Source organism: Apostichopus japonicus, chromosome 13 (assembly GCF_037975245.1).
Source record: "Apostichopus japonicus isolate 1M-3 chromosome 13, ASM3797524v1, whole genome shotgun sequence".
Lineage (NCBI taxonomy): Eukaryota > Metazoa > Echinodermata > Holothuroidea > Aspidochirotida > Stichopodidae > Apostichopus > Apostichopus japonicus.
Window position 1 is genome coordinate 23,830,515 of NC_092573.1, and position 24,720 is coordinate 23,855,234.

Sequence of the window (24,720 nt, forward strand, 5' to 3'; positions counted from 1 at the left end):
CCTGATGATTTTGAAATAACAATTTGATGGGGTATATATAAGTGGAGAGAAGTTTAAGAGCAGTATTTAATACTCGTGAATATCTGATTTTTAAAACTTCCATAGTTTTGCCCTGGTGAGTACACCTAAGTGTACAGATCACAAGTTTAATACCAATACCATAGCCGCTTCGCTGTCCTACGTCATTAGAACGACTTCGGCAAATGACACTTTTTGTGTTTTCCTGTCCGCTCCGTCCCCCAGGGACGGGGCCCCATACGGGCCTCACTTGCCTAAGTTTACGCCACTGGTTGTAAAGTGATGAACGTTAAAATGATGTGAGAGACGTGAGGCGAAACTATAGATGACATGCAGTAGAGTCTGATGGCACCGAATTTGTGGCAATTCTCCAACTCCCCTGCCCCCCTCCCCGATACCCTCCTAATAATAAAAATAATTGAAACAGAAAGCTACTGATACAAAGGAACTATTGTAATAAACGATGTAGCCCCACATAGATCCCATCGTGCCCCTGTGTACATTTTAAAGGCTTGCTTCGCAGCTGATACTAACAGGAAAAGTTGTAGCATGTCATTGAAGGCTGTTTTTTTTTCTTCTTCCTTCTTCATCAAATTATTAAAGCAAATCTTGGCTTAATGAAAGGTCATCAATATTATACCTTCATATATCCTATATAGACAGTTTAAAAAAACGGTATCTGATAAGCAAACTTTAACCATAGAGCCATAAAAACTTTAACAAGCATTTTATAGCCTATAACCGATCATTCTGATTGCGTGGGACTACTTGGAAAGAGGGGCGTCAATCATTGAGGGACAGGGGGTCACGCCCCCCCACTTCTGAAGGGTGGGAACATAATATTTGTCGTGTGTGCAAAGTTTAAGAATACTTCCGTTTTTGGTCTAAGTTTCAATATTATTAATCATGATAAAAGGCCCCCAAACAAACCTGGATGGTAAATTTCTTAATTTGAGTCCAATCACATGTCCCCCATTAGGGGCCCTAAGGCGGGCCCCTGGACCCTACCCGATAAGGACGTTGCGCCAACGCGGCCACAACCCTTCAGTTTTATCATTTTCAGTCATGTATGCCCCCACCCCACTTTTCAATTGGGATTAACGCTTGAAAGAGTCAAAAGTTTCCAGAGATGACGTACTTATGAAGACCTCATAGCAATTTGAAGCGACAGCACTGACCTTGTAACATGTAACTTTGATTAATACTTTGAATAGCGCGAAATGTGAATCGGAAACTTTGACTCATAGCACTGATGGCCGTTACCTTCCTGAAAATAACCATAAATACCCTCACCTATAAATGTCAAGGATATTTCGTAGAAATGAATGTAGTCTGCGGAAATTAGTTTTTAGATCACACAATGTATTAGTGTATATAGGAAACCGTATCAAGATAGTTTATAACCGCCTATCCCCCCCCCCCCCCCTCTCTATTCTGCGAACAATTAGGAACAATATAAAAACCCTCAAAATTATATATATATGCCTATTGCATGTTTTATCAAATGTTTCAGATGATCTGAAATGCCTAAATTGGATAAAAACTTTGTGCTTCGGTATTACAATTAAGGTATATATATACAACAGGCCGCATTAATAGGGGTTCGAGAACACGGTCTCGCAAGCGCACTGGGGTATTATAAGCATACACCGTGCCCGACTCATTCAGTGATCTAAACTGTGGCGCTGACGTCCGAAACAAGAAGCGCATGTTGGGGCTTCGGACGACACTATAGCGCATTTCGTGTCTACTGACCTGCAGAAGGTAATCGGCACGGTCGGCAACTCCACCTTGATGATCCTTCGAAGCCTGGGACCTAACAGCGGACCAGTTCCAAACCGTTGTGCCAGTAGGGCCTGGCACTGGTCCCCCCCCCCCCCTCACCCATGCCCGGCCCTGTCCTATAGACTAAATACTGTGTATCATGTGGGTATTTACATGGCGTTACATTGGGAGGGACTGTGAGCGTGCTTGAAGCTCGTGCATTGGTGACCATTATTACAATATCTGTAGAATATCTAGTATATTTCGCTGCATGACAGATGATCGCTCTCTCCCTCTCTCTCGTACAAACGTTGTCTTCTACAAACACATCACATAATCACGTATGTAAAAGATACATGTGTTATAGATTAGTATATATTAAGATTGACTCGAGTATCAAATCTCAAAGGAGAAACCACTCGGCATAACTGTTTCATGTTACATCATGTTTCTGTATGTTTAAATCTCGTTTAATGTGTCTTATGTTTCACATTCGTAATCGATCAAAATACCCCAAGCAGTCGTGAAGAAGCTTGAACTCTAATAGATGGGTTAGAATTTGACAAGTTGATAAAGAATAGGCCTTCATGCACGGGTTATTACAAATAGTCGATAAAAAAAACAAGAACTCTATAGTGTACCTTTGAGTATTGTTGCATATACGTGCCTATACTATAATGTGTGATGACTATTTTGTTCGGAACTTTCCCTTTTCACAAAATAAAGGTAGAACTAAGCTCCTTTTCACGTGACCAGATTAGTTTTGTTCGCAAAAACAACACAAATCATGCTTTACAAGAATTTGTGTTTCCTTTCGAATGGTTTATATATAGCTCTTACTTAATCTTCGTCTCTGTTTTCCTCTTTTTTCTTTTTTTCTCATTTTTCTTTTCCCTTTTATAGCTTGTCAAGCACTAGCCTGTTATGACGGCGCCTTCCTAAAGGTCAGAAAATGTGAATGTCGGTGTCCATCGGGACTTTGGTATGATTTCATAGCAGAAAAATGTCAAGGTGAGCCTCAAGATATAACATTTGAAATGGTTTAATCATTTTAGCTTCATTTTGATGTGGTTTGGATTCATTTCCGATAATATTCGATACCAAATTCTATTACAACGCAGTTCGCAATTTTGAAACAACTCTTTGCATTATCAGTAGCGTTGGAAGTGGTCAAAAAATGGTGGAGGGAGGGAGGGGATGGGGGTGGGGGTGGGGATTGAGTGGGGGTTCACCGACCCTGTTTGAGTATATTCCCAAGAATACGTTTTGTTTTGTAGATGCTACGGCTGCCATCCTGTTTCTTATAGGATCTACGAATGTTCTATATTTTTTTAATGAAAAAGAAAGCACCCCTTTTTCGGAAAAGCCACTGCTTTCTAATAAGAAAATCGTATTTTTAATCGTAAGTTTTGTTACATTCCAGTCCACTTTGTATAACATAAAATTACTTTTGATAGACAGAGAGACTAACAGGTAAAGTAAGAGAGCAATAAAAATAAAAAAGTACCAATAAAATAAGAAATAACACCCTGTATAACTTAAAATGTATTGTGAAGTTGAATGCATGGTTTAGCTTAAGAAAGCAATGCAAACATGGGAATAAATGCAAAGTAAATTCTAGTTATGATTATTGCTTTAAATTTTATATACATTAAATATCAAAGTGGTATCAACCACTTAGCCTCGGTTGAACTTTGTAGTTAACTGTTCCTGAGTCGAATACAATGTCAGCTTCTCGGAATTCAGTAATTTAATAACATCACCACGGAAATCAGGATTTTTATGGTCTTTATACGACTTGAACTGTATGTTGGCAATACTCAGAATGAAACAGTTGAAAGGTAATATTTTGACATCGTTCGATCATATATTATTTTTACCAAGAAACGATCAAAATATGTGAAATTTTCATGACAAAAACTGATAATACAATGAATTAACATTAATGATTAAAACAATGTGAAGTGAGGGGGCATAACGTCATCGTCAAATTTGTCTCAATGGAACTTTCCCAGAAATTAAAATAATGTTCTGTTTTTCCGTGTCTTTGTTGACACTTGATATTAGTATCCTTCTTGACCTTTTGACCTCAATAGATATTAACGAATGTAAACAGGAGGACAACGAATGCGAATATTGTATGAACTACTACGGCGGTTCCTCTTGTTACTGTCCGAAAGGGTTTGAACTAAATAGTGATGGCGTAACCTGCGAGAGAACCGACTTCACAATCGGTGCGGAATTAGGTACGTATATATAAAGCTCCTTTCTTGGGTACGTTTCGGTTACAGGGTAAAGGTATAGATCAAACGTCATCAAGTTTGTGCCGAAATATAGGCTACTAGGAAGAAAATGAAATAATGGTCACACATGTCCAGGGCTACAAGAAACATTTTGGAACAATTATCAAAATATTATTCCTCATAGAGACGTTCAATTCAAAGAGTGAACACCCTTTGATTATTATTTGAAGGAACAAGGAAACTTTTCGTCAAATTTTAGAAATTTTAGAAATTTTTAGTGTGCCAATTTTTGTGGCCATTACTGCGTACCTTTAGAAACCTCGTCATGCAGATAAATATATATTAATTCTCAGGAAACAGGTTGGGTAAGGGGGGGGGGGTTCTTAATTCGTTCATTTCAATCGTCGGTATTTATATGGTCATCAAATTACTATCATCATGATTGTGTATGTATTTTTATTTTACAATTGTTTCATTTTAGCGTGTAATGGGATGCAATGTGGAGAGGGCGCTATGTTAGATCTGGTATACTGCGAGTGTATATGCCAAGATGGATTTTACTACGACGAAACTAACGAAGTATGTCAAGGTAAAATTAAAACTTCATTTTCTTTCAAGCGTAAAGTCCTATTATACTTGAACTAGGTGACTACCAAGTCGACTTCAGAAATATTAAAATCCGCCACCACGACCACCCTTCCTACCCCTCCATGGTAGTCGAAAATTCCACTTGGTTGAATGGATTTACTTTAGCCAAATTAAAATATAAAAAAATATAAAAATTGGCAGTTTTATTGAATTAGCATTCAGTGCCTTTACTTTTCTCCTACACTGTTTAGTCGAGATACAAGCGCAATGCCCGGAGCCATGGTTTTTGAGTTAGCTATGGTTTTTGAGTAAACATAAAATTAATTTATACAATCAATCAAACAAAGAATATATATATGTATATATATATATATATATATATATATATATATATATATATATATATATATATATATATATATATATATATATATATATATATATATATATATATATAGTAGTGCTCCATTCTGATAATATAAGTGACCACTCCGAAATATAGCAGTATGTCGTTGTTAAAAATATTTGCTTGTTTATCTTTTATATATATATATATATATATCTATATATATATATATATATATATTTATATAAGGGGTTTCATTTTTGATGGTATTTGTCTATGCAGATGAGCATGAATGTATGTACGACCCATGTGAAGGAGATTGCATCGAAACTCCTGGTTCTTACAGATGTGTCTGTCCAAACAGAATAACAGCTGACAATGAAGGAAGGTGTGTGACACCTACCTATGATCGAGGTATAGACTTCTTTTCTTTTCTTTCCTTTCCTTCCCCTGCATGTTGTTTCTTCGGTAAGATCATAGATTCACTTTGACAACAGCAAAAATAATCAAGATGTCAAGGATTACATAGGATCAACGTCAGGGTTATAGTTGTGGATTTAACAAAGGTTAAAGGACAAGGAAAGATGATATAATAATATTATCAGTATATTAATTTTATGACAAGAACTCAATATTTGGATATTGTTTGTTTACCCAGCAAGCAGCAGACAGCAACAACAAAAAAATCAGTCAGGCAAAGGGGTGTAATGAAACTTCCGAGAGATGTCTATTAGGATACATAAATCTTTCTGGTAAATCAAGCTCAAGTTACAGCAAGGCTTGAATTCAAATAATCTTGTGATATAAAATACATCAAACACCAGATATATTGTTTATACGATATTTTCCGGCAACAGCATTTTATTGTCGGTTGCTCGGTTACTTGTAAATTGCGGGGGGGGGGGGGGATGTTGTATGTCAGTTGTGACGTGTTTGATTGCAACTATTGAGTTTTGATGAAAAAACTTATTAATTAATTGATTCATTCATTCATTCATCATTTATTTATTCATTCATTCATTCATTCATTCATTCATTTATATGTAACTTAATATCTGAATTTGATTTTAGATGCTTTGATCTGTGACTCACACGAGAAGATGTGTGCAGACGGCTCGGCCTGTTTCTTTGAATCGACACTCTGTGATGGTCATCCCGACTGCGCAGACTCCTCAGATGAAAGTGATTGTGAGTTTCAATTAAAACAATAATTTCAAAACCAAGGATATAGTATACTTCAGTGGCCGATGACGTCATTGAAAAGAACAACAATTAGAGCTATATGTTCGGCACGTTTCCACTATATATTTGATTACATATATTTCTGTACTCCGTCTGGGGAACCAAGAATATTTGTTGGTGCAAGAGAAGACGATCGATACCCATAAACTGAGCAAGTCAACTGTAATCTTTCCCAAAAGGTTTTGGACATTCTAAGTTGGCCAATTATGTAGTTATAGTAAGACCTGATCTGTTTCATACCCCCCCCCCCACACCCCCGCCCCTGGAAGGAGAATGCAAACTAAAGCTCCCATATGACTATTCGCATGCAAGTACCTTTAAAAAAATCAGTGAATGAACTCGGTGTCTTCTAAGCTTGATTTTCGTTCTATAGTTTCCTATTATATACACTGTTTCTAAATTAGATATGCATATCTTTATAATAGGCTACAACAATGTGTCTTCTTATATTGCAAATAAGGCTTTAGACAGGAAGACAAATTTAAGTATTTGTTTGTTTGGCTTAAAATTGAGCAACATCTATTGTACTTTCTTTTTTTTCATGTTTTTTATTCAATTCATTTTTTTTTTGTAGGTAAGCAATTTTGCTACCCTCAACAGTTTGCTTGCGCTAACGGTGAAAATTGCCTGGATGACTGGTTGACTTGTAACGGGGAAAATGATTGCGGGGATAATTCAGATGAAATTGATTGTGGTTAGTATTCTACCGAATCGTTCAATCGATTCCTTTATATCATATGTCATAAATCAAATGTCATCAATGTAACAATTTGCAGCAATTAAAGTCATAAATTGATCACTTAACATTTTTTCATCAGTTCAACATTTCATAGGAAAGAGCAGCCTAAAAAGATCTTAACAAGTTGACGGAATTTTACGTTTCTCATATACGATTAATATATTCTGCAGTAAGTCAACATGTGAAGCGCAACGCCTACTAATCTATTGATGCGGTATATAACACGATAAAGTCCACATAGGCCTCCCTATATACAAAGAGTCGAACGGTTTCTTGGACACCGAATTCTGTTGCGGTATAATGACTTCCAAATGTAATCTGTTGGGGGTAAACCAACGCGAAATTTCATCTAATCGGTTTGGTGTGAATGTTTTCAAGTCTTACAAGGAATTTTATGAGCCCCTTCGAATAAGATCAACGAATGCGGTGTGCTGAAATGTCAACTCCCTGCAAGTTTTCACTCGGCGAGAACTCCGGGAGTTACCACTAGTTTTGTTTCCTTATACGAAACTATATGCATGGGAGCTGACATATGATAGAAGAGCTCCTGTCGAACAAAAAAGAACCCAACATGCTTTGCGATATACGAGGTCGCTCAACATTCTCATGCAACAATTGTATGGGTAAAGGACTGTAATTTCTTCTCCCTATACAGCTCCTTGTATCCAAAGACGTAAAAACTAATTCAAACAATCATTTTGTAATGGTTCTAGCATGCAGTATAGAGGGCGCAACAGTTATAATCTAAAATATAATATATATAGACACACACATGCAAATATATATATATATATATATATATATATATTATATATTTTTAAATTATTACTGCAACCATTATTCGGGTCATTGCACCGGGTCGCCCCCCCCCCCCTCGGGTGGGGGTGGAACAACTGAGGGAAATGAGTGTATCTCATCGTTTACTCCTGAGTGACGGAAATTAAGTAATACGTTGTAACAGTTACATATAATCTATAACGAAGTAGTAAACCCCATCAGAACAAACCCACTGTATTTTTAATTCATGAAAACAGATGTACGCATAAATTGAGTTTCGAGATTTCAAGAGGGCCAACCGTTTAGTGGAGAGTACAGTTTACAAAGATACGTTTTGTTATATAACTATATGTATATCGTTGAACAACGTCTTCGCATTATTGTTACTCTTACATTGTTCTTGAAGATTTTAAGGTTGGGCCTGCCGCGCTGACCCCTTCCCCTCCTCTCCCCCTCCCAACAGGTCATGTTACCATCCACATGCCCTATTTTTAATTTTAATTTAAATTACTTTTGATACCTTTCATTTATTTTGTTTTGCAATAGATTGCATGGATTTCAGTCCAAAGTGTCCGGGCTGGTCGATTCGCGATGAATGCGTTACGAATCCAGCCTACATGAATATGACCTGTCGAGAGAGTTGCGGACTCTGCCTGGTCGGTTATGAAACAGGTATTCGTTTATTAGCCTTTAGGCTGCTGTAGTTTTTAGCTATATATATATATATCAGTTATATCGAACATGTTGAACGTAGCTTAGCGTGTTTATATATATTTCTGATAACAGTGTGTATTATGGTATACTATATTGGTAACAAACGTTACTGGTGGTCATGGCATGACGAGATGGGGAAGGGGGGGGGGGTGGGTCATGGCATGACGAGAGGGGAAAGGGGGTGGGCATAGGAGGAGGTCAGGTGGAAACAGCCACTTGGGCCCCATGGTCAACTAGGGAGCTCTGGGAGGTATGGGATCAAGAAAAATTATGTTCTCATTTTCATTTAATATAACTTAAGAGAAATGAGGACTTCAAGAAGATAAAATAGTTATTGTCCACGGGGCCCGGCTGCGAGTTTTTTTCCCCAAACAGATTTGCAATTACGGAGTTTTCAGCCAATCAGATCATAAACTCAGGTAATAATCATATTCAACGTTTTGCAAGTATAAACGATCAAATGGGTGCGTGTGTGTTTGTGTGATTTTTTCGCTTTGTTTTGACATTGTATTCTATAACAGACGATACTGTTGAATAATTTCTGTATATTGTGACTTCTTCAAAAAAGCATTTAAGTTTTTTTTTCTATTCGTCAGAGTCTGGCACCATTACTATGACAGAAAACCCAGAGTTATATTTTTTACGACATAGCCAGAAAGTCGGTAAGTTCATAATTAAATCCACGTTTACTCCAAAGGAAAATATTATTAGACAAAACCAGAGAAATTAGATATGACTCATAATTGACAAATAAGGAGTAATGTTTTAGAAAATATACTGGAATTATCGGTTCCCCTGGGACCTCCGTCAAATATTCTGCCAAGTATTGCTGACGGCTATAGGCCATGAACTGCACATTGCTGTATACCCTGCTGATTTCAACAGTTATGAATGTATCAGATTTGCTAATATTTTATTATGCTTTTAACGTGTAATTCTTCCTGATATATATCATCATCTTGTCCCATTAAACAGCCCAGTTATATATTGGAAGACGACTTATCTTTCCGTCTTTAAAAATTGGGCGTGGTTAAGTTTATATATTTTATATGCCACCTAGCTAGAGTAGTAATATTCAATCCGCAGGTGACGAGTTCATCGTTATATATTGACGTGAATCTATTATAGAATGTTCGTTATAAACTCCAGTTATACTAGCAAGGTGTATCTCAAACAGGTTCTAACTCCCCAGGCTGATATCATTTGAAGACAATGAATGAAGGTACAAAACAAAGCACGAAAATATAAATAAGTAAATGAAACAACCTGAGTGACTGTGCAGAATCTCCCCCCCCCCTACCCCTCCCTCCCTGAGTGGATGTTCTAGTTTAGATAAGGCTTGAAATGATTAACTTTTGTCTCAATATTTCAATTTTACCAAAATGCTTTGTTTTTGGTTGACTTTACTCGTGGACACGGAACAATCTATCTCGCAAGACAAAACAAAAAAACAAACAAAAAACAGTTCTACTGGGGAGGCTAGGTTCCAATCGCCAACAGGCTATTAAATCCAACAATGAGTAGAAGTTTAGTGTATAAATAGTGCACACAATTTTCTTCACGCCAACTGTCAATAGTACATGTATCTATATTATTCTTATTTTTTTTCCAGCTAAAACGACGCAATATATTTTGCGAAACGTCGGGCAACGACCGGGAAGAGCCGATAATACATGGCAATGTGCTACCGTGACAGATGTACCCCAGCAAGTCAGGGAAGACATGGGCCTCAGTTCATTCTACGAAAAGTATACACATGCCTATAATATCCCGGTGTTGGGATCTGCACGTGTCTCCGATGCCGCTTTGAAGCGCGCATGTTACGTCACCCGTGTGATGCTTAGCGACAACAGGCGAGTACGTCAGTCAATGTATTACCGGTATGCTAGAATCGTAGTTATAGCAGACACTGAGGTCATCCTAAACATACCCGAGTACTCGCATCTACCATCTGAGTACAGTGATTTAGTTCGAGGACTCGGTGGTACCCATCACCTACCAGTTATATCGGTCGGACAAGAAAATTTACTGTGTGAGAAAAAGGATCCAAATAAGAGAGAAGACACCTTGGTGCGCGCTTTAGCTCAAGGTATCCACAGAATTGCATTAATGCCAAACGATTTGGCTCGTAAATTTCAGCATGAATTGGAGGAAACCTATGCGCATGCTCGGACACACGGTATGTGGGAACGCACAGTGACGGACGATACATTAGAGTCATACTTCTCAGAGGGGGTACAGTCTTTCTTTAATGTGCAAGCAGCTGCAAAGGCTGGACTTCAAAATGAAGTGGACACTCGGGAGAAGCTGAAGTATTATGACCCAAAACTGTTTGCAATGTTGGTAGACGTTTTTCCCTGTCAAAATAAGATGATCGACCGCTGTTCAAAACAGTGTAAGTATCTACGTATAAGTATGCAAAATAATATTACAGAAAGACTTTATATTATATGTACACTTAAATATGATACATATATGTTTTGCCAGTTCTCGGTATATGGCTTAGTGATTTAAGAAACATTTAAGAAATGGCGGTCGATTATACTATGTGGGCTAATTTATGGAATTATAATTTCTCATTTAACGTTATCTTAGTCTCAGGATGAGATAATTGCCTTTATAAGTGACGTGTAAAGACATTAGTATCGTATTGGGCGCCATTTTGTAAGATCACCACTGAGACCAGAGTCATCCCTCCCCAACGCCGTGAGCGTTAACAACATCTTTGAATACATCACTTTCTGTGAAATATTGTTAGTTTGATGTTATATGCTACCACTGGTAATGCAATGTGTCAGTGTGTATCTAGGTTTCAACACCCTAGGGATTTTTTTCCCACATATATTACGTCTATTTTTCTATCCATCTTTGATTTCTCCATTTTTTAAAACCTTATTCCACAGCTAAGATAGAGACTGAGATGGTGCGATTGAATTGTGACGTCCCCATTACAGGTATACTTGAAGAAGAAATCATAATATAAACAGCCTAGTAACTATGGAAACAAATCGCAATACTCACATGAAGACAGACTTTAAATATATATTAAATAACATAAAACAGGTATTCTAATCAGTAGGAAATAAACTTTATGATATGATTACTGCTTAACGTTGAATGACTTTCAAAAACGTTTCAGTAACTTTATTTTGTAACATATATAAACATGCATATAGCTTCGGGTTGGGGGAGGACTTGGTTAGAGTGACTGTTATTTCATTATTCACTATTATCCAACTATGAATATGCAGTGATTAATAAAGTATTCAGTTATATATTATGAACATGCATGCTTATTCAGTAAGAAACTTACAACCTCCCTAAGATTTACTTTCCTGTATGATTGCTGGGGGTATAACTTGCGCATGTATGGTATATTAGGCCTATGTATAACTGAATAGTACAATGAAACAACCGGCTGTCTTGTTTAAATGATTTGTTGTAAGATTCTTAATTTATTCTGTGGATGTAACTGGCATTACTACCATCACTTATAAAATACATATATATTAAATAAAGCAAAGTATATACATGTCATTTTTCTCAGCCAATTCTGATGGTGTAGTTCCTCAGTATGACCCGTCTTGCGTGGACATACACGAATCATGTGATAGATGGGCTGAAAGTGGCGAATGCACATCTAATCCTGGTTGGATGTTGCTTAACTGTCCTGTTAGCTGTAACAACTGCGAAATTATCAATGGCCCAGAACCACCCGTAACAGTAGAAGGTACGTCTTCCGGCCCGTTTAAGCCTTAATGCAAGGATGCTAGCAAATCACTGCTGTGATAGATTTTGGCTGACAATATATGTTTGATTTATTGAAAGTCGGTCAGTCGTTTCTTTCCGAAAAAAAATCGATGTCACTGTCTTTGTTGGTAAATACGATCCCGGAAATCATCGAGAGGAAGGGGGGGGGGGAGGGGGAGCTTCAGAACTCTGATCTGGATCTATACATCGCTATATGTGGGTATTGTTTCAAACCTGGATATAATCATTTGGCGTGCCATAGATCCCGGGACAGGTCTGATTATTAGGAGGTTACATTGGGGAAGAAGTCAGAACATTGATCACTAGTATTGTAATTGACGCCAATAGTGAACGTAATTGCTGTAAAGATTATGGTCCGACGTCTGGAGCTCTGGAGATATAAGGATTGTACTTGGATTTTACCGATATGAAGAATCGTTATGTTGGATAAGTTGAGTAATACTTTATAGCCATTTAGAGCATAACATAATCTTAGTCAACGAAAAAAAAAACATAAATTAATAAATGTAATTCATTGAAAAATTCAATAACTTAAAACATATAAACATATTTTGAGAAAGACGTTTTTGACGAAGCGCCACTATTTTTTAATTTTTTTTATATTTAATTTTTTTATATGTTTTTAATTTTTTTTTAGTCTATATAAAAACCTGAAATCAAAATGCTTTCAAAATGTATCTATTTGACGTTACTCTTCACATCTTACCTTTCACATAGATGAGAATTGTGTGGACCTTAACGAGCACTGCGAGAGCTGGGCAGGACGGGGAGAGTGTGAGGCTAACCCTGCCTACATGCGTCCAAACTGTGGCAGGAGTTGTAACGCATGTGGCGGTAAGTACATTCATGACAACCTATCCATGTTTACCATTAACAGGAAATGATCACAATATCAGGCGAGAGTATGGGTTGCAATGAGGTACCCAACATATAGATAGCCTATACATTAACCTATACATTTACATACATACATATAGCCTATACATATAGCCTATAAATAGCCTACATACATAGAGAGGGTAGCCTACATCTCCACCGTCAGTCGGGAGAGACATTGAACCTTGCGTTTATAACTTATTTTAAAACTATAATCGTCTTTAATATGCTACAGAATCCGGCATTTGACGCATGATGTACATTCATTTTTCGGAGGGGAGGACCCATGAGACCCCCCCCCCCTTATATGAGAGTGAGTCCGCTTCACCGAACCTAAGGCCGCCTCCCCCTACCTCTATACATTAATGTTGATTGTTTTTATCTTTGTCTTGCTTACAGTGGATCCCAACTGTTTAGACAACAACGACAGTTGTTCCATTTGGGCAGAAAGTGGCCACTGTGAGAGTAACCTTGGTTACATGGGTATATACTGCCAAAGCAGCTGTAACTTGTGCTGATGTCAACGTGATCCCGTGATTTGTTACAAAATAATTTGGAAATGTTTTCATGTTGCACACTGGACTGGTGTTAGATATATAGATCCCCTTTATTTCCGCCAAGACTAAAGGACATATCAAATCGTAAACAGCAGCTGATTATGATATATTATGTTCTGAGGCTGGGATTGTAATTGACCTTTGTACTTATATACGTGTGGATTATTTTCGTTGTAGAAAAAAAAGAGGTGCACTTGCCCTACGATTAAATAAAACAACTGCTACACAACTAACAGTAAGGCAGATTTTACCAGGTCACAGTAGTCCGCCACAGAAATGTGCTTGAATTGGCCAGAAAATACTAATTTGTCTAATAGAACAGACGGAATGCTTGTCGATGACGAGACTGATGGTATTTCAGTTCGGTCGGATACAGTATTATTGTACAGTAAGAGGTTTACGAGTCTATCGGTGAAATTCCTGACGTATACACACATCGTCAGCGTAATATTTATTTAATGATATATATATATATATATATATATATATATATATATATATATATATAAATATATAGGCCTATATATAAATATATATATATATACATATATATATAAATAAATATATATATATATATATATATATTTATATATATATATAAATATATATATATATATATATATATATATATATATATAAATGGTTCTATTTCCATCAGTTTGGATATAAATACTTCGTGCAACATAGTGCGATTTTAGTCTATGAGAGCGTCTTCAATGAAAAGTGAATAATTCTGATTCTAATAAGAGTGTATGTCCATGTAAATAGTGATCCGTTGAGACTCGCCCCTAATAGAGAAATTTTCAATTTTCGAGTGATTCAGATTCACAAATCGTTTTTTTTTATTGGTTTTGAGTGAAGTTATCGCATTAATGAACGTATACTGGAGGAATGACGAAATACAAAGATCGATTTTTGTTGGATGAAAAGCATCGTGAGGAAAAGGAAAATAAAATATGTTTAGTTGATGAATTAAATAGTTTCGTGTTGGTAAAATATATATTATCATACATGAAATCCAAAACTCTCGTTTTATGATATTGTTTTAATTTCTTTTTTCCATGATTGAAGTTCCATCAAGAGGAACTAAAAGGATCATTATAGTATTTTCACAATTCCCACTGCACATGCGCAAAGAGAAATTCCGGGTGCAAAGACACAAGAAACTTGCTAATACCTTCAATTTAACGACGATGGCTAAGAAATATAAAGTCAGTTTTAATTAAGTCACTATTCTCTTGACGATATGACCTTGATGTACAAATTCAAGGCGTTCAAACACCGAAAACGTGAAACCAAAGACCAATTATTCTTTCCAGCCAAAAGATATGTATGCAGTACCAATTAATGCAATTAAGCAAACAGTTTGGGGAATTTTGGAAGTCCTAAGCCACCCCCCCCCCCCCCCAAGCCTCATCCAATGCTTCATCGGTGAACCAACATTTATTTTATAGTTATTTTCTTTTTTCCATGAAATTCAAAATTGTGAAAGAAACTTTGATCTCACATTAAAGGGTCGCACATTCACCACATTTCAAGAGACATGTCGATCGATTTCAGTGATTAGTTGAGCAACGTTTTGAAACATAAAAGAGCCCCCAGAAGCTGCAGCACTTTTAGATACGATAGTTCTTCTTCGTCTTTGTAGCGACTTGGGGGCGAAAAAGTACACGTTAGAAAGAGTAATTATACACTTACTTTTCCCAGGTCCCTAGTGGCGTCCAGTGCCCCTAGTGGGGGGGGGGGCAGGAGACGGACCCCCAGAAGCTCAAACTTTCTTAGATAGTCCATGTTTTCTCGTAGCGAGTTGAAAGCACAAAATATATGAGAGAGATATTCAATTTCTATGGAATTTATTTCAAAGCTCCGTTGGCGTTCCAAGGGCAGGCCCTCGGGAATTTGTTGGATTTTGAAATGGTTCCTGTTCCTCAAAAGTACATCTTAGAAGGTAGAATGTAATATCTATGGAAGATAATCCGAGCCCGGAAGTTGCAGTGCTTTCAGACTCTTCTCTTGTAGCTATTTTAATGTAAACACAGAAAAACATTCTAAAGATCGGAATGTTTATTTCAAAGCGCCTTTGTTGGGGGAGGGGGGCAGGGGGAGAAGCGTCAGGAAGGTTTAGCATTTTGCATTTAGCAACTAAACCCAACCAAACCGAACCGAAGCGAACCGCATTACACTCAACTCTGTAGGCAGGGGCGTATCCAGGAGGGGGGGGGGCGCAACAGGCGCGCGCCCCCCTATTGGCCGTCACCAAAAAAAAAAAAGTTTAGCAAAAAAAAAAAAAAATTGATGACGACCAAAAAAAGGTTCTGGCGAAGTTCGGCGGCATAATAGTTTTAGAAACATAGATGGTAATTGTGTTTGTATTATCACTATAAACACTAAGTGACATGCCAGCCATACTAAATTGTGCATTTTGTGTCCATATTTACTGGAAATGTTGCTTATTATTAAGGTCGAAAAATGGATCACATATGGCCATGGGCGGCGATCCTGGGTGGAGGGGGGATATATCCCCCCATGAAAATGGGTGGAGGGGATGTAATGCACCATATCCCCCCCCCCCCCACCAAATGCCAGGGATAAGAATATTTTCATGCCTACATTTATGCATCTTCGTTAATGTACGGCTCTTTTTTAGCTTCATTTCTCGCCTAACATAAACGCAGTGCGATCTTTTCAAATAAAGCGTCTTTATAAAGCAAAAATAGTTGACTGTAGGCTTCATTGGCCCTATACCAACAAAATGTATTATTGCGCCCACGGTATTGATATAGTACATATATGCACCCTCATAGTATTCATATAGGCCCTATAGTAGGCCTACACACGTACATGTTCCCTCGAACAGCTGAGAATCTCATGTAACCAGGGTAATGCTTAATACACGTTTCACCTGGATGCCCTAGCAATCGGTACCTAGGAATGTAACTATGTGTAATTGTGTATTGCATGTGTATAGGCCTATAATAGCCTGCATGAGGCCATTTTCTTCATCGAATAATATAAAAGAGCTCTCGAACAGTCTAACGTTGCGCCTGAAACAAGATTGACAGGGGCAATTTTCCCAAAATAACACCCGAAATTAAAAAAAAGTATTTTGGATCCTGATTATGAGATATTTCGGACATGACATCCCTATTTTAAAGTTGGGTATATGCCGCTTGGAAACCTCGGGAAGTGCCGTTTCCGGCCATCTAGAGGGTTTGTTAATCCCAAAATTTTCTTGTACGCTTCGCGCCAACTCATGGTGGCGCTACGCTTAGATAGTCAACAAGGTCATATCCCCCCCCCCCCCCCACTCGGAAGTACGGATCGCCGCCCATGCATATGACACCATTTTGCATTTCAGCCCTTCTTCGAAAGCAAAAATTGTACACCCCTCCCCTTAGACCCATCCCCCAGGACGGCGATCATTCATGCCTGACGCCCCCCTATTGGAAAATCCTGGATACGCCCCTGCTGTAGGCCCTACGCTACTCTCCTCAACTCAAGAACGACATCAATCGTTGATAAATGAAATGATACGCCTGTATATATATGTTCTAAACCACAACAGTTAACTATTACTTAATCAGTAAACAAAACCTACATAATAAATTAACAAACAAATGAAACGAGACAAGTTAATCATAAAATTAAAACAACGCAAAGGAATATAGAAATATTTTGTGCGATTTAATGAAAAATATATGAAAGACAAAAATCTATTATCGAAGAACTGAAACTTGCGGAAACTTTACAAAACAATATAATAAAAAAAAACGTATAGTTTTGAAGAATAAGAAAAGCACAATTTTGATCGAAGTGTAAATAGAAATGAGAGCTTTAAAATTATGATTTTAGTTCTATCATGCAGGTGCACTTTAGTATATTTCCGATACATTTTTCGCAATCCTAAAATCGATCCCATGTAGGGGTCTGTGGTTCTCCCGCAGAAAAAAATAAAGGCGTGATGAGACATATCTAGATCATAAATTAGGTCTATAACTCGGTCTAAACACAAAAACTATGCTAAATAACTTCTTTTAAAGTTTTGTGTGGGGTTGAAAAGCCACCTGGATCCGCGCCTGGGTTATTTACACCCCCCCCACCCCCTCCTAAAGATTCGTTTTGGCAGTTTATCTATTAGTATACTTCATAACAAGGTAAACAAGTACGAAACATTCATTCCCTCTGAAATCACTCTCTACGTGTTACGTCAGATGCGGATTTTTTAATGGGACTACAATTACTAACCCATGCATTCTTACAATTGTTTTGATACTATCAGTAGGCCTTAGCTAATTCTTTATTGATCATTTTACAGTTTCTTTAAAGCAAAGTCAAATGTGTGAAAGAACTAAAAGTGTCTATATTAATGCACCCGAATATCAAAAAGCAAATCCACGAAACTTCTACTATTTCAATTCACCAAATTACTAAACACACCAAAGAAGCAACTCTTCCAAAAGAGTTTAACCATTCGATTTTAAATTCATATGGTCAAGATATGTATATCTTTACCTGAATGTCAACTGAAAAAGTAGCCCCGGAAATTTTACCATTTCAGTTCACCAACTTACTAAAACAGAGAACAGAGTACATTACTAACCGATGTATTCTTGCGATAGTTTTGATACTATCAGTAGGCCTATAGGTAATTATTAACAGTTCATTATACAGTTTATTTAGCAATGTGAAATGTGTGAAAGAACTAAAAGAGTCTATTAATGCACCCGGATATCAACCGAAAAAGCAGCCCCGGAAATTCTACTATTTCAATACACCACCTTACTAAACACAATAAAAAAAAGCAACTCTTCAAAAGAGTTAACCATTCGATTTTAATTTCATGCGCACAAGACACGTATATCATTACCTGACTGACAACTGAAAAAGCAACCCCGGAAATGTTACTATTCCAATTCACCAACTTACTACAAAGAGAGTACAAGCACCTTCTAAAACAATACTAAATTTTCCAATATAAATTCCCGTAAACAAGACAACTTTTACTAGTAATATACCCCAGAAAGGGCGATGGCACTTGATGCATATTCATTTCGTTACCATGGTTACTTGTAATGCTTCGCGGCAATTTCAAGAAACTCTTTGACATCGTCCGGTGAGCCGAGTATCATCGGACACCTCTCATGGATGTCTGTCGGTATGATGTCGAGAACGTCCTGGGTACCTGTCGTCGCCATCCCACCGGCCTGCTCAATCAGAAAGGCCATGGGGTTGCATTCATACTGCAGGCGCAGCTGAAATGGAAGAAACGTCACAGGAGTATTAGAAAAGTAGTTTTGCATGTTTTTATTATTAAATGTTTCGCGTTAAAGAAATATGATTTGGATGGTGCAGATAAATCGAGCAAAAATATGGATCCTCTGCGATGTGTTTCATGATTTAAGTTAAAGGGTCGCGCGAAGATAAGGAAGATAATAACTGCAAACAAGCATTATGTACAGTACAGACCACATATGAACTTCTCCGTGAATTGCATAACAACCCCCACCCATATGCCCACCTCTCTAATCATACTGCCATAGGTTTCGGACAGTGGATAGAACACAGCCTTGATTAACCGATTGAAGGGAGTTTCATGCAGGAATGAATTATATGTGGGGGCGCAACCAGCATGTTTGCATTGGGGGAGAGGGATAAGCTATTATGTCGTGTAGGGTAGAGGGTATAATATTGAGAAATTTTGATATAATTGCTTACATTAAAAATGGTGCTATATTTTGCAAGATTGAAATAATGAAGAAATTTCGACTCAAGGTTAGGTTGTACCGCACATATACACATAATACATATAATATATCTAATACACTTATGTACTGTACACTAAGACTTGTTTGTTATATTCTGTGAGCCAGTGTGGGGCGGAGGGGTGGGGAGGTTAATATCCCCGATTTCAGTCCGATGCTTTTCTGAGTTCATGCTAATCACCCCTTCACCACCCATCCGACCCCCACAGAAGTATTCGTATCTGTGCCCCTGGTTTACTTATACAAACTATTCCAATATAAGTGCAGTTTCAAACTTGGGAGAGACACAAGCTCGATCCACGACTCTCACCGTTCCTTACCTTCCCCCTTCTCCCTTAGTTATAGATAACCTATATGTTTTACTTTTAAGTCGTCTCCCCCCCCCCCACCTCCCAACCCAAACAGTCTAGTGGGAACATTTGAGTATACATTAGCCCTGTTTCAATATGCACCGTATTTAAAGATCATGTATGGTTAATTAAAACACTTGTTAGAGCTGTTTGTAAAATTTCATGTGATTTTAATCATTTGGCCAAAGAGAGAAATCATCAATTAGTATGGTGATGAGTTGATCTTTGCAAATATTTCAAAAGGATTTCCGCAACGGAAATGTAAATACCATATGGATCTATTCAATATGCATGTTGCCTTCTTTGAAATCTTGATCTCTGACATACTAATGTCGTCATCAAGTGGTTTTGAACATATGGTCTTCACAAAAGCGTTTTTACTATTGGTCGTTCTGTCACTCACATAGAATATATGTATGTATGTATGTATATGTGATCTTCCCGCAAGCAGGAACTCGCGAAAGAAGCCATGGAGGCTTGTAGACTCGCAAGCTGACCGAAGCCACCGAATAAAGAGGAGCAGTAACAGTGCGGTACGTTACACGACTAGAACATGGACGGATGTGTCCTGGATGTATATAGAAGTTGTTTCCATTTCGCTACACTCGCACCTTGTACCTTGATTTCCTGTGTACATGCGCAGAGCGCGAGTCACATGTTCAGCTTCAACAGCTATTACGGTATAATAACTCCACGTTTTGGTATATATATATATATATATATATGTATATAGCATAGCCTGTATGATATTCAATCTAAATAAGCCCTACTGAAGCTGCTATACATATATTTGGTACTCCTACCCCCCCCCCCCCCCTTCATGCCCTCCATGCAGTCGCAGACAACTCGGGCATCTTTTGTACAATCATGCACCGATGGTCTTCCATTTACTACAATAGTGAAACTATATTGTACGTGTATATAGTTAATCATATATTCATCCATACCTTGCCCTGAGGGCTCTTTGAGTTGCCAGGATATAGAAAGATCCCGCCATACTTGATGGTGCGATGAACGTCTGCGACCATTGACCCAATGTATCGACAACTGTATGGAGTTCCTTCCTGTAAGACATGAGAAATAATTAAAACATATCGACCAGCAAACTGGGAAAACCTGAGAAGTGTGTTTATATCTGGTCACGGTCGGCAAAATTAATGTCGTCAAAAGTAGAAGGGAAGGGATCATGGCACGGGAAAGGAGGGCAAGGAAAGGAGGGTGAATAAGGAAGTGTAAGTGGGAGGGAGAGAGAGAGGGGGGAAGGAAAGGGGATGCTCCAGGTTATGTAAGCGTCCATATAAAGCCAAAGATGGAAAATGGACAGAGCGCCTCCTAATCGCCCCCCCCCCCCCCAACCATCAATTTATACAAATCGATGTCATGGCAATAAATAAAAGGCCAATCGAAATATCTCAAGAATTTTGCATTCTTAAACATTGTTCAAACTTTACAACTGGATAACCCCTGAGCAATTCCTAGAATTAAATTGCTGTGACAGAATAATGATGATTACGCTTTGAGCACGTTTGACCATGATAACTTTCTATGGCATATTTAACAGGAAGCAGTTGGGCTGGTCAACCTCTAAAAACAGGTCGCCTCGGACCCCGTATTCGTTTCCAGGTGATCCGGTGATTATCTTTGACCCTCTCGGCTGATTAAAGCTTCCCCTCTTCCTAGCAGAGCCTATTAATTATCCCCAGCTAACAATAACTACCCTCCGGATTATCCCCTGCCTAGTCCCTTCCCTTTGAATACTGTACAACAAGATCAAAAGATATACTCTCTGTTTACACTATACCAACTTGCTTCTTGAAGGCCTATAATTTGTTTTTTCCCCCTCGTGTGAAAACCAATACCTGTGGTGGTGGGGGGGGGGGGTAGGGTTGGTTTAGCTCACGTCATCACGTTGTCACATGCAGGCCACTTACCTCGGGGAATTTCTTCTTCTGTACGTATTCAGTGATGGCCTTGTCCCAGTACTTGGCGTATCCCTCATTACAACTGATGATGTTTCCTTTCTTTTTGACAGACATAATCCGATCGGTGAGTATGAATTCTCCGATACTCTAAAAGTTAAATACGATTGACATTATAAATTGCAGATTCCAGCGCCGACTGCGGAAGTGAACTTAGTAGTATGACGGTTCGGATTGCATTTTGTGTTTTCTATTTCATCGTGCACAAATGTACGTGGAAATTAGCGTTGACCTGCAGTACGACGTTGTTTGCCAGACAGATATATCTATAAAACAATTATCCTATAGATCCTTGGAAGCCAAAATGTCGAAGAAAGTAATATTATGGCGAAAATATATAGTGACTAAAACACACGTCTGTGAGCATGTGAACACTGGTTTTAGATGCAGAATAAAACGTGTATGTAATTGCGCATGACCATCGATAGGTATGGTTATTACAGTGACGTCATTTATCATTGAACTCCATGACTCATCAAATTTAATGAACGGGGATAACATTTTGTTTCCACGGGCCTCTGTATAACTTCAATTCCAAAATAGCGTATATACCTAATCAGTTTGAAATCCATCGCTTTTCGTTTTTGAGGGTTTCGTCACATTTTTGTATTAACAAACACCGCCACTCACCCGCGCACTCCAATACACAAACCCAGATAAAATACTTCTTTGACCCCACCCAACAATCGTAACTTCACCCCCATTTTATTGTGTTACCCTATGACAACCGCTACTAGTGAATCATAACTCAACAAAGTTCAGGTCAGTGCTATAAGGGATGTTAGGCGGGCCAATGGTCAGTTAAGTCCAATATCTCATCCCCGATATGCTTTCCATGTCGGGGAGAGATAATGCCACAACCAAAACCATGCGTATATATAGGTCTAAACTGCGCGTCCGTAGTGGAGATGTTCAAATAAACGAGTTCATATCAAAGTATGAACCAAAATATCCATCCAAGATTCGGTTGAACTAAAAATTAGACCATTAAAAGAACAAAAGAAGTTAAAATATCATAACCTACTGGATCAAGCTGGAACCCATTCACGCCACATCCGGTAGATATAACGATGAAGGTGGCGCTACCGAATAAGCAATAACCAGCCCCAACCATCTCTCTCCCCTTCTGAAGACAATCTTCTTTGGCAACCGGTCCAGGTTCACTCTATACATGACAAGAAAATACAAATTCATGACACAGAATTACCCCAGTCTCCGCACCTTAAAGAGGGTTGGAAGGGAGAGGCCAGAGGACGGGAAGGGGGAGGACACGGGACGGGAACGGATCGGGCGTCGTTCCCGGAAGTATACATGAAGGGTTTTTCTAATGACTACTGACAAAAATGTAAGATGCAGTTACTTTTTAGGGGCGTAAACGTATAATGTATATTCCTTCAACTAGTTCACAGCAAAGGTACCCCTCCCCCCCCCCCCCCACCGCCCCACAAACACACCTATCTCTCCATTTGATAGGAAACTTGCTACACCGGTACGTCTGACGTGACACTTGGTCTGCACTTTAATAAAGGGCACCATAGTTGGATTTACCTTTCTCTTCCATATCCCAAAGACTGATCCAATAGAGACAAGACAATCAATGTTAGATGATCCATCTAACGGATCGAAGGCCACGATGTATTTTCCTTGCTTGGTTGCTTCCACCTCAACGACAGTCTCATTCTCTTCCGAGACGAGCGCGCACGTTGCAAAACATGATTTCAGCTGGTTCACGAAGAGATCATTGGACAAGACGTCCAGCTTCTTCTGTTGATCTCCAGTGGTGTTGGTACTTCCTGCGATACCATATCTGAAAGTGAAAAGTGAAGCGATGAAAAAAAAACCTTTCACATGTCGGGGACGCGGTACAATTAGTGGACTTACCCATTCATACCATGAAGCATGAGCAGAGTACATGTTGTAAAAGATCGAGCAATTGTGTCCACCTTGGAAGAAGCTGAATTTGCTCAGTGTCGACCCCGTGTTTTGTTTGTTACTTCATGAGCGTTATGGCACATTGCTTTTTTATGGCTAAATATATCTCCCCCTCCCAACCCCTGATCCCACCCATAGAAGCGTGGCCCACTACGCCTGTAGGCCTATACCACCAAACGATAATATGGTTCTTAGTCAAACCTCGGTTAACAATTAGGCCTACTTGGACAAGGAATTAGCTGCTAGCCAGCTATTGAAGTGGCTTCTTCGGCCTAGATTAGCTCCTTAATGCATATTTATTTCATGTTACCAAAATATCTGTACACGGCACGCGGTATATGAAGTAGATTAAGTACTTACAGATGCGATATTCCTGCACGGTGTACAGCAGACGATATACCTTTACAGGCGGTGCTGATAGCGTTCAACAATTGAGTCATTTCACCTGTCGCTCCCTCGCATCGTCCCTGCTCTTCCAGCATAAAGCGAGAGAGAGTCATACAATCTGTATCTATGCCCGACATGTTGAACCGCTCAATGGATATCTATCTATATAGGATATTGTTAACCAACCTATACAACAAGGAAGCAACACTCAAACCACTCTACTTGGAATACCAGTAGATCCGGATAAACAAACGTCTATTTGCAGTGCCCTGTTACGTGTAGAACGCTGTGTATAATCTTTCACCTGAAATTGCATTTACAAGCGCTGTAGACGAAACGATACCAAAATACCTACAATAGGTTGTACTAAGCAAAATACAAACTTACAGTGTGTATTGAAACACGAAAGGTCATAACTTAACAGACCAACTCTTGTTGTGCAAAGAAGCGTATAGAGATTATCAAATAGTTGCAATTCAACACAAAAACATGTCTGGTGGTGTTTGCCAGATTTACATGGGACCGATTGCACTGACGGGTATAAGCAGGGGCCGGGGGGGGGGGGCGGGGGTAGAAAGCTTCCAAAATGTGGGGGGGCACAACATCAGAGGGGCGTTTTCTCATTCCACAACCACCACTCGTTATGCTATAAACCGATATACACCGGCCATATCA

The 24,720-nt window shown here is 38.6% G+C and overlaps 2 protein-coding genes and 1 long non-coding RNA gene across 3 annotated transcripts in view; 2 read left to right on the plus strand and 1 right to left on the minus strand.

Annotated features, from left to right (window-relative positions):
* The window catches only part of LOC139978197 (uncharacterized), a 29,237-nt gene extending 15,094 nt beyond the window's left edge, over positions 1 to 14,143 (plus strand). The window contains exons 5-17 of the mRNA XM_071988135.1: positions 2,686 to 2,793; positions 3,879 to 4,028; positions 4,507 to 4,614; positions 5,242 to 5,373; positions 6,031 to 6,147; positions 6,776 to 6,895; positions 8,264 to 8,389; positions 9,028 to 9,093; positions 10,044 to 10,826; positions 11,335 to 11,385; positions 11,979 to 12,161; positions 12,920 to 13,036; positions 13,478 to 14,143. Of these exons, the coding sequence (XP_071844236.1) occupies positions 2,686 to 2,793; positions 3,879 to 4,028; positions 4,507 to 4,614; positions 5,242 to 5,373; positions 6,031 to 6,147; positions 6,776 to 6,895; positions 8,264 to 8,389; positions 9,028 to 9,093; positions 10,044 to 10,826; positions 11,335 to 11,385; positions 11,979 to 12,161; positions 12,920 to 13,036; positions 13,478 to 13,596 (2,180 nt within the window). The 3' untranslated portion in view covers positions 13,597 to 14,143. The remainder of the gene's footprint in view (positions 1 to 2,685; positions 2,794 to 3,878; positions 4,029 to 4,506; positions 4,615 to 5,241; positions 5,374 to 6,030; positions 6,148 to 6,775; positions 6,896 to 8,263; positions 8,390 to 9,027; positions 9,094 to 10,043; positions 10,827 to 11,334; positions 11,386 to 11,978; positions 12,162 to 12,919; positions 13,037 to 13,477) is intronic.
* Positions 14,144 to 14,196: 53 nt separating this feature from the next.
* Positions 14,197 to 17,809, plus strand: LOC139978578 (uncharacterized). The gene is made up of 2 exons (XR_011796978.1): positions 14,197 to 15,830; positions 17,110 to 17,809. It is a non-coding gene; the product is annotated as an uncharacterized lncRNA (long non-coding RNA).
* LOC139978577 (fructose-1,6-bisphosphatase 1-like) lies at positions 17,301 to 24,362 on the minus strand. The gene is made up of 6 exons (XM_071988907.1): positions 24,019 to 24,362; positions 23,275 to 23,533; positions 22,751 to 22,891; positions 21,679 to 21,816; positions 20,695 to 20,811; positions 17,301 to 18,887 (listed from the first exon to the last, which is right to left on the minus strand). The coding sequence occupies exons 1-6, from the start codon at positions 24,180 to 24,182 to the stop codon at positions 18,699 to 18,701; spliced, it is 1,008 nt and encodes a 335-aa protein (XP_071845008.1). The 5' UTR covers positions 24,183 to 24,362; the 3' UTR covers positions 17,301 to 18,698.
* Between the last annotated feature and the right edge of the window lie 358 nt (positions 24,363 to 24,720).